The 9,834-nt window shown below is 47.4% G+C and overlaps 2 protein-coding genes across 2 annotated transcripts; one reads left to right on the top strand and one right to left on the bottom strand.

Annotated features, from left to right (window-relative positions):
* Positions 1–3,960: 3,960 nt before the first annotated feature.
* Positions 3,961–4,457, top strand: LOC6587611 (nuclear envelope phosphatase-regulatory subunit 1 homolog). The gene has a single exon (XM_002013865.2). It carries the CDS (start codon positions 3,999–4,001, stop codon positions 4,377–4,379), a length of 381 nt encoding a protein of 126 aa, XP_002013901.1. The 5' UTR covers positions 3,961–3,998; the 3' UTR covers positions 4,380–4,457.
* A 915-nt stretch (positions 4,458–5,372) lies between these two features.
* On the bottom strand, positions 5,373–9,552 carry LOC6587576 (DNA damage-binding protein 1). The gene is made up of 7 exons (XM_002013864.2): positions 9,388–9,552; positions 8,823–9,234; positions 7,842–8,766; positions 7,432–7,783; positions 6,176–7,370; positions 5,721–6,117; positions 5,373–5,655 (listed from the first exon to the last, which is right to left on the bottom strand). Exons 1-7 carry the CDS (start codon positions 9,446–9,448, stop codon positions 5,575–5,577), a joined length of 3,423 nt encoding a protein of 1,140 aa, XP_002013900.1. The 5' UTR covers positions 9,449–9,552; the 3' UTR covers positions 5,373–5,574.
* Positions 9,553–9,834: the final 282 nt, after the last annotated feature.

Genomic DNA, 9,834 nt, shown 5'->3' with positions numbered 1-9,834 from the left:
GAAAATATTAAAGATCACTGTACAAAAAAATTATAAAAAGCGCTTCTCAGAAAGAACCAAAAATATTACAAGATTGTAAGATGAAATATTTCTATGATCTTAGTCTAGGGGCCGGGACAAAGCATCCCTCAAGCCAGGCATTCCCATGCTCGCATGTCAGCCCGGCCCACAGATCGAGATGCGTATCTGAAGACGTTCGATGATCGCATAATACTCGTATGCACACATGCAAGTTGGACACGAGGATTCCCATATTTTCGGCACAAAAATCCCGAACCCTTTTCTCATAAACACAAGAAGAGGGAAAAACTTACAAGTTTGAAGCGCCAAAGATACAGATATGTGCATGGGCATGAATATGAAACGCGTATGCGGGCCTGTTATCCGATAGCGGGATGGCAAGACGAAGACCAACAGGAGGACGAGGAAACAGGCACAAAGGACACACCAGCAAGTATCCGAGCTATGTGGCTGTTCACTTGGAAACAAAGTTGCGGCTTCGGTTAGAGATCGATCAGATTCGATATCGGTGCGGGGACGTGATCTAAACAATGGCCACAGGACATGCGGACAGGACTATCCCGAAACCGATGCTGAGCGTCAGAGTTGAAATGCCCAACAAAACACGGAAATGTGTGCCACGATGCTGCAGCTCGTGTGAGCGCATAAATTAGGCCATAAACAAGTAGCTGTAAAAATTAAGAAAATATTCTATATATAATCCAAATTTTTGGTTGTGAAAATTGTTCAACTGTTGCTCCAGCTGCAAGCCACGCTCCAGTGCCGCCCCCCCACCCACTCTCACGGAAGCTGCACAACCGGAAAAACGCTTCAGTCCCGGATTCGTGGCAGGGCAATGTCAACCAATTGGATTTGTGGCAGACATAGTGGCGGCAGTTGGGCCTTGAATGCCGAAAGGAGTTGTGCAAGAGGCTGGTGATGGGGCACAGGAACAGGCACGGCTGTGCGGCTCAATTACATTGCCGATTGAGCGTGAAATTGTAATGCTTGATTTGATTTCACGTGACAAGGAGACCCTTGGGCTAGGCAGAGACACCAGCATGCACACACATACTCGTACAATATACACATGGCCTCCTACATGGCCATATAAATATATATGGGTCTGGGTTTCTAAAGGACTGACATCCTCTCGAGGGTCTGAGGCTCGTTTTCAAATTGGACACAGCCGCTAATTTGCTTGGCGCGCGCGCCACCTTGTGGACTTGTGGAGTTGTGGAGTTGTGGAGTTGGCGACCCGTCATGGTCACTTCTGGTACAACGCTGGTACCGCTGGTCGCTGCACAACACCAATATCCCTTGCCGAATGCTGTTTTGTTTGTTTGTGCTTTTCGCCTCTCGGGTCGGCACTCTCTTTCTCGCTTCCTGGAAGTATTATAGTAAATTTCCCGCATATCTTTCGTGTGTCATTGTCGCCTGGTCTGGTCTGGTCTGGTCTGGTCTGGTCTGGTCTGGTCCGGCCCGGGCGGCTTTGGCCTGCTCTGTCTCAGTCTCCGTCTCCGTCTCGGTTTCCGTCCGCCGTCACCCCCCTCCTGCCAGATTATTAGTTATTATTTTTGTCATAAATGCAAATTAGCTATACGCAATTTGCATATTCTACATTCAACTTGAAATGCATACTGTCTCGGCAACTCTCGTTGGTCATTGTAAAGACCTCGTCTGGAGCCTGGTCTCTACGGCTGGACTGGACTGGAATGGACCCTGACCGGACTGAACACTTGGATATATTTGGGACTTAGATTGACAAAGTCTTCTTTGTCTTTGTTATTGAAATGTGCATATGAGATGATTGTATGATTATACTCAACAAAATCTTTTAATCAGATATCATTATTGTAAGACCGAAAGAAAGACTAAAAAAACGTCTTAAAATGACTCAAAGGGTATACTTCGAACCGATTTTTCCTGCTCTATTCTTTTTTTAACAAATACAAACTACACGCAGATAATATTGATCTGAGATTTAAGATTAACATTTGAGTTAAACACCAAAATCTCTTCCAAATAATATCAAATGAAAAAGTCTGAAAACTCGAAAGTTTTGCAGGTGGAGCCAGGAGTTTAATGAACAGGGAAAATTGTCTGGTTTCAGATTTTGCTCTCTATAATGCCATCGATCCGCAGCGGGGACCATTAAAAAGAACGAAAAGAACCGTTGAGTTGACTTGTTTTTTATGGGGACTACAGTGGATTCTGTAGAAAAGTCGGGCTGATGACCACAGCGACACAGGATCTGGAATGTCTGGCCCGAGAGGGGTTTCTTTTTAACGCAATTCGATTTGCTGCTTTTCCCTTTTCATAATTATAAAATGTTTGTGGCTGTGCCTTAATATTTGCATTTGGCAGTGGGGCGTTTCGGTTTATGGGTTTTTTTTCGGGGCTGTATTATTTCGTTTTATTGCTATTGTTGCTAAAGAATAATTTCTGATTTTTTTTCGTTTCGGGACGGCGCAGAAGTAACCTCCGCCGACGGCAGCCTCGGGCTGTGGGCGTCATATTACAGACTGCGGCTGTGACATGCCCTCGATGACGATGACGACTCTGGACTCTGGATGCCATGGCTGGTGGCTTCTTTGTTTGTCGTACACATGTTTTTCAAATGCATTTCCCTCGATCATCGCCTACGACAATTCGCATTGAATTTCACTTGTTTGCTTGCACAATACTTTTCTTTTGGTGTTTGGTGTTTGGTGTTTGGAGGGAAGGTTACTTTGAAGGGTTATGAATCATGCGACTCATCGCAAGGATCTGCGGCCTGCCACTCACCTCTGGCAGCTATCCGTTTTGCCGCTGGTATTGTTGCAGTGGGGCAGCCGTCGATAATCCCAACTGGAGAGGCGCAGCGTAACAGAAAATCGCTGTAACGACCGCGAACCGAGGAATGCTAATTGTTGCTAGCACATTTTTGCAATCAATTTTTAAACAAATTTAAATGTGCTGCGGCCGAGCAAGTTTTATGTTTACGTTGGAAATGGCGAAAATCGGCTTAATGGGCCCGTCACTTTTTTTATTGGGCTCTGGTCACGGCACTGGAGCAACAATTTTCAACATATTCGCTTGTCAAAGTTATTTGGACACTATTTGGATAGCACTCAAACTGAAGACCACTGGCACGACGAATAAACGCTCCAGGATGGATTGCACGGACGGCGACTCGGCGTGGACGCGCAGCTGAAAAGCTGAACCAGCGAGGCGGGCGGCGAACGAATGAGTGATACTCGGATGGACCGAGCTCAGGCTGCAGTAACTGGGGGCAAGAGCAGCAGCAGCAGCAGCGGCAGAAGCAGAAGCAGAAGCAGCATCAGCTCGGGCGGCGGCAGCAGAGGCGGTGGCGGTGGCAGAAGGCTGCCAAATGGTGTGGAGGCGCGACGAGTGCGCACGCACACTGACTCAAACACACGGATACACACACTCAAAGGAGCCAGCCCGTAGACTGGAAGTTGGTGGTGGCGGAACATGCAACATTCCAGTGGCTTTCCAGGCAGCGCACGTCTGTGTGCGTGTATTAATGAATGAAACGCCAATGCCACTAGACCACTCTCCTCCTCCTCCTCCTCCACCTCCTCCTCCTGCCACTCGGCCATCCCACCCTGCCACTCACGTTTCTGTGTGCTTTGTTTGCGACTGCCACACGTGAACGAGAGCCAGCAGATCTGCTGCCACAAACGTGCGTGCCCAGGACGTAAAATAGCTGCGCATGCGTGCGGTGTGCCAAAAGGTATTACGGCCACGGAGCTATATTTAGACGTGTTTTACAAACTACCAACACTTTCGATTCTGGGAATAAATACTTATTATATGTTTTACATGAACATACAATTTCAGGATTCGTACATATTCGGTGGCAACATAAAAAGAAAGTACTTTGTAAATCCTGTCAAAATCTATGCATCTACACACAAAATTACACAAAATTCCAGTACCTGGGCAAATTTAAACTCATTAAATCGATTACGAGCAATGAGAAAACTGATGCAATGGAACCCTCCGATGACGAAGATCTGAAGGCTTTCGAGCTGCGACTCACCGAAGTGGTTCTCTCGCACAGACCGACCTTCCGATGGCGCATTCTCCTGTCCGCCATGTCGATATGCACGGCCATCGGGGCCTGGTACTGGCTGAGGGATCCCCACACCACCGTTGTGCCTCTGACGGAATCCCTCTGGATACACCCAATCTTCGCAGCGGCCACAGTAACCTTAATTGTACTCTTCATCATAGGCATACAAAAGTTGGTCATAGCGCCGAAGGTCATCACAACGCGTGCCCGTTGTGTGCTTGGAGACTTTAACATGAGCTGCGATGACTCGGGCAAACTGATATTGAAGTCCCGCCAAAGCTACGACGGCACCACATGAGTACCCCACTGCTACCAAGACAATCAATTAGTTAATGCATAGAACAACTATCTAAATACTCTTTCCTCCATGCCTATTTTCTTCCCGACACTTTTACTACTTAAATTTTCGTTTTTTATATAAAATTCATTCTAAAAACATAATGATCGGGGACTTTAAATTCTGTAAGACAGTTTAGATTCAGCTTTCAGGGTGAAATGTATCGTCAATACTAATTAATGTCTTCTTTTGTAAGTTTTAAAGCAGCAGTAATGCCCAGGGTAGCGTCGATTGAATCCCACGGGCAGGGTAGGTATAGACGGAGGACTCTGACATCTTCGTTCTTTAATGTAGAATAGGGTATCATATACTATAACGTATGCATGTAGCTGTCGATACAATACAGAATGCACCCCGATCTTCGTGTTCTAGGCCGTCCGCATAGTAGACAAGGTGTGCAGGCTGTGACGACAATGATGGTTTTTGTTATAAGGAATCTTAATAGAAGATATGTAATGACTACAATAGGCGGGCTTTGGCTTCAATCACCTGTGCCGATTCGATAGAAATTTTTTATTAAAACTAGTTTGAGTAAACTAGTAGTTTGAGGTAAACTACTGGTATATGGAAAACGTAGAGCAGGGCAACAGCATTTAAGCCTTATTATGGTTGTATTTAGAAAGAAGGTTTAATAAGTGTTTACAATTTACTTTATTATTTACTCCAAAAAATGGACCAACATACAATATATATAAATGAAATTCTTGTTTGGCAAAATATATTAAAACAATGCTTAATAAATAAGGAAATTGAGTCCACACAATTTGCAGTTAGAGGCAAAACCAGTTATAACGGAGTTTGTATGTTTTGAAAAATATTTGTCTGAGCCAATAATCCTGTGAGCGATCGCACATCTGTGGACTAGTAAAGAAAAATGAAAACTCCTAACCATGAAATTAACAATTGTTAGGCAAAGTCGAAATACTTTTGACGTTTATTAAGGTGAGGCGCAACTTTGTAAGAGCTTTGAAACATATATATTTTGTTGTTGCTACATTGTCAAGTCTTAGTGCGAGCAAACATAATCGAGAAACTTGGGAGAGTGACCGCGCTACGGGGTTAAGCAGGATACATGGTATCGAAGTTTCATGTACATTCAAACAAATTGTATGGTATGGTTCTTTTTTATATACTTATATACACATAAATTGCCGCCTCAATGCATGCGCGTAAGGTCCTCCACTATTTTGATGACATCCTCCACATCCGCGCCCTTCCGTTCCCCGTTCAGCGTCAACTGAAAGTACAAACAAAATTAGACCCTTAGTATTCCAATACATGACGGAATCTCGACCATCGAACCTCTAGACCCAGCACAGCATCTCGCATCTTGTCGCGACTCAAGTCCAAAAAGCTTTCTATCAGATCCCCATCGATGAATCCCTCGCTGGGCTCCACTTTGGTGTTGATTTGGAAATTGCGATAGTAGGTGTGCTCGATTTTGCCCACCGACTTGATGATCTTCTTCAGACGCTCCTCCAGGCCATGCAGGAAATCGTAAAAGTCCTGTGGTATTTGGGTGACAATGCCAATAGCTCCATTACAGGTTCCATACAGCACACATCCATTGATGGGCGTGGTGCGCTCGCCCACATTCTGCATCACCAAAGAGCCATGTCGGAAAACGTTCACTGTATCGCCCAGGTGGAAACGCGCCAGCTCCGGCAGCAGCTGACGTTCCTCGTCGGTGGTGGCAGCACTAGAAATATAAACTTTAATTATCAGGATTATGGTCTTTATAGTTCATAGAAGGCTACCTGTCCTTCTGGCACACAAACAGATTGCCGTTTGTCTCCGAGCCCAGAAACGTATCATCATCGAGTATTTCCACGGCACGCATCCACTTCGGCTCGCAGTCGCGGGCGATCTCCACAAAGATTCCCTCCATCTGCTTGTGCTGCAGCAGGGTGATGGAGCGCATCAGATCGCCCACTAGGATGAAGTCGCCCTTAGCCTTTAAATACAGTGCCGCAATCATATTCTGGATGTTGCACTCCATACGGAGCTCCTTCTCGTTGGTCCATTCGTAGAGACGCACAAAGCTGCCAATTCCGGCCAAGACCTTGCCATTAAACTCGACCAAGGCGTAGCACGTTCCGTCCACCTTGGTCTCGGCCACCTGTGTGAGCTTGCTGTCGTGGTAGTGGAATATAATGATGCGCCCCACCTTCGGCTCCGGCTCGTCGGGTATGACCAACGAGGTAGCGACCACATAGTATGTGTTTGGATCGTCGCCCAGCTTGGCTGACATCAGTGACGATATAGTCTCGGGGGCTACGAACTGGTGGGCATGCAGCACCTCGAAAGTGTTCTGGTCGATCACCAGCAAGTTGTGCACGTCGATCTCCTGGCCAACCTCTGCATTGGCTGCTGTGGAGTTGTTGCCGCCCGGCTTGGGCAGGATATTCGAGCTACATGTGATATTCTGGGCCTGTGTGGAGGCGCTATTGCGCAACGGCTTGGCCCCGCCGCGTCCATGGACATCGATGCGAAGCGTAGACACAGCAAAAGTCTGCGATGCCTCCTGATAGGCAATGCGGCGCGGGCCCTCGCCCAGGGGCACAGTACGGATGTGTAGTTTTTGGATCTCGTCAATGGTGCCCAATATAACAGAGTTCTTGGTGGCCAACGCCAAGCTGTCTGGATAGGCCTGGGCGTTCAGCGAGCACATGTGGTTGACCTCCTTTAGATTAACGTTGGAGAAGACGAGCTTGTGGTTCGACGAATAGATCACCGTCGGACGGTCGGAACAGGCAAACACATTGGTCGTGGCAAACGACCGGAAAGTGCGCAGCGTTGTGGGCTGAGTACCTAGGGTAACCTTCTTCTTGTCCGTCAGCTGTCCGGTCGTCTGATCCATAATGAAGTAATACATCGAACCATCGCCCAGGGCGCAGAGCAGATAGTGTATGCCCTCGAAGGTGGTCATCAGTATGGAGCGGGGAATAATTTCTGCAATCGATCAATACGGCTTCGTTCACAAATGACCCAAAAAATTGGTTAAATCGTTTACCTCCGCTCAGCTTCTCAGTGTAAATCGTCTCCAGATCGGGTAGCGACAAGATCACTGCGGATATATCTGTCCACAAGCCCACGGCAATCAAATCGGATTTGTTTTGCGTCTCATCCAACGGGGTTATATCCAAGCAGGCCACCTCATACGCCAGGGTCTTGCGCGACTTCTCTACCAAGCGGCCGTCCTCGATGACGATGTAGAAGATGTCGCGTGCCGATGCCAGCACAATCTGTGTGCTGTTGCACGAGACGACACCAATAGAGCGGTCGCCCTCAGGCCGCCACTCGCAGATCAGAGCTTTTGTGGCACTTTTCACCAATCGCACGCTGTCCGAAGTGACTTGAATTAGCTTAAGTGGAAATTCTTAATTAAAGAGGCACTTGAAAGGAGAACGAGGGAAGTCAAACCTGATCATGTTCCACGTTGGCGCAGAGAAACGTTTGCAGATCGCTGGCGAAGCCGGGAATCTCGGTTTCCTCCACTTCCTCACCGGACAAAGTGAGAATCCTGGTGAGTCCCACAAAGGCCAATACAAGAGTATTTTCGTATGGGCTTTCGTCGATGCCCACCTTCAAAGACCACATGCCCTTTATCCCCGGAAGATCAATACAGGCATGCTCTTGAATCCCTATCCCAATGCGAATGATTCGCAGAGAACCATCTTTGAAGCTTCCAGAGCAAGTGATGATCTGACCCTGTCCCTGGCGATCCAGATCTACGACGGCAATGTCAAGAATGGGAGCCAGATTGGTGAAGTTCTCCACTGGTATGACGTAGGAGCCCTCGATTGACTCGGAGCTGAGGCGCACTAGCTGCGAGTCGCCATGTCGAGCCCCTATGTACAGGAAACCATTGTCCAAATATGTAATGCACTCTGGTATAGAGATCTCGCCTAGTTTCTCGACCTTGATGTCCTTGACAGTGACGCCCTTGCTCGTCTCGGACGTGCCCAAGAAGAGCATATACAGCTGGCCGTCCATGTTGCCCAGCAAGTACCGCAGTCCTTTGCCATCCACTCTCGCATAGCAGTTGATGGTGCTCTGGCGGAAGGTGAGTGGTGCCACCGCATGGTAGTTGCTGCCATCGTGGTAGACAATCGACTCGCGCCCAATCACGATCACGCCTCCGATGGGTGACGGGACGGGTATCAGCATGGTGGCTTCCGTCTCGACATTGTCCTGCTTCCATGCAATTTTCATGAATTCCTTCTCTCGCAAATTAATCTCATGCGACTTGACGTGTCGTCCATCGTTGTCCTTGTGGATGACTATGATTGTGGGATTTAGGCAGCCGTGCAGGAACTCTACGTCGTACACGTTCAGCTCGTCCATCCTGATGCAAAAGATAAACTTAGCTGATAAACACTTTTGTAATTTCATTCAATTTACCGCAAATTGGTGGCCTTTAGCTCGCTGGCCTCCTTGTCCATGGGTATGATAGTGAAGAGCCCCTGGTACAGGACCATGCCGATAACTCGGGCCTTTGGATCGATGGCAGCAATGACCCCGCCCTCCGAGGGAATGCCCGCCGAGTCCGAGACATTGCCGTTTGCTTTGGTTATGACTGTGATGCTGTCGTTGACCATGCGCGCCTCCAATATCATGACGTTGTAGCGACGAGTCAGTATGAACAGCAGATCCTTGTTGCTATCTGGCGGCCTGAAGTGGCGCATAACCGCGACGGTGCCATTTATGTTGATCTCCTTGAGCGGGCGCAGACCCTCCGGCGTGACGAGATCAATCTCCACCTGGTTGTTGCGGGCGATAATCAGGTTCAGGTCTGTGGGCGATGTAAAGTTGCCTGGAAGACAAGAAACAGAGCTCAACAGTTAATATATCGATCCCACCATGTATCTTGTATAATCATGGCGAAGAGCCGGCAAAACATGCATGTTCTGGTTCCGATGGTAGCCGAAACGAACGAAAATTGGCCCCCTCCCTCGTTTCCCCTTACCGGTTAAACAGGCTACAACCGCAGTGGGCTTTTGCGCTGTCACCACATAGTGATGCGACATTTTCTCAGAAGTCTCCGAAGTGCACCTAACTGACCGACACACAAAGAATGAAGTTATCAAACACGAGTTTACAAAAAAAAAGAATTATTCGCCCAACGCGCTAAAAAATTGTTCGGCACCTTGGCGTCGCTGTCAGTGTGACCGCGGATATTTCGATAAAAATATACGGTCTGACCCTCAGAAATATTCCGAAACCGCAAAAAAACTGACGAATCTTCAAGTTCCGTCATACATGTTCCTCGTTTTTGATATTCCCTCGAATATTACTAGCTATATAGAACATTTAGCCATGCCCACTTAGTTTTATCCGATTAGTGAATCAATTTTCTACTTGACTGGCTTATTTTAAATGCTCCCTTTTATTGGATCTTCAAAGGTCAAACAAA

This window comes from Drosophila persimilis, unplaced genomic scaffold (assembly GCF_003286085.1).
Source record: "Drosophila persimilis strain 14011-0111.01,24,50 unplaced genomic scaffold, DperRS2 tig00000000-arrow-pilon, whole genome shotgun sequence".
NCBI classification, from domain to species: Eukaryota; Metazoa; Arthropoda; class Insecta; order Diptera; family Drosophilidae; genus Drosophila; species Drosophila persimilis.
This window is presented reverse-complemented; position numbering and strand designations above follow the sequence as displayed.

What these genes read in the sequence shown, in the direction of transcription:
- LOC6587611 (XM_002013865.2), top strand. Translation starts at nt 3,999, where the DNA reads ATGGAACCCTCCGATGACGAAGATCTGAAGGCTTTCGAGCTGCGACTC.
- LOC6587576 (XM_002013864.2), bottom strand. Translation starts at nt 9,448, where the DNA reads ATGTCGCATCACTATGTGGTGACAGCGCAAAAGCCCACTGCGGTTGTA. An exon ending in CCAACGTGGAACATGATCAG is followed by an intron (nt 7,784 to 7,841) that starts GTTTGACTTCCC and finishes TTTCCACTTAAG; the next exon opens with CTAATTCAAGTCACTTCGGA. An exon ending in TTTGTGTGCCAGAAGGACAG is followed by an intron (nt 6,118 to 6,175) that starts GTAGCCTTCTAT and finishes TTATATTTCTAG; the next exon opens with TGCTGCCACCACCGACGAGG.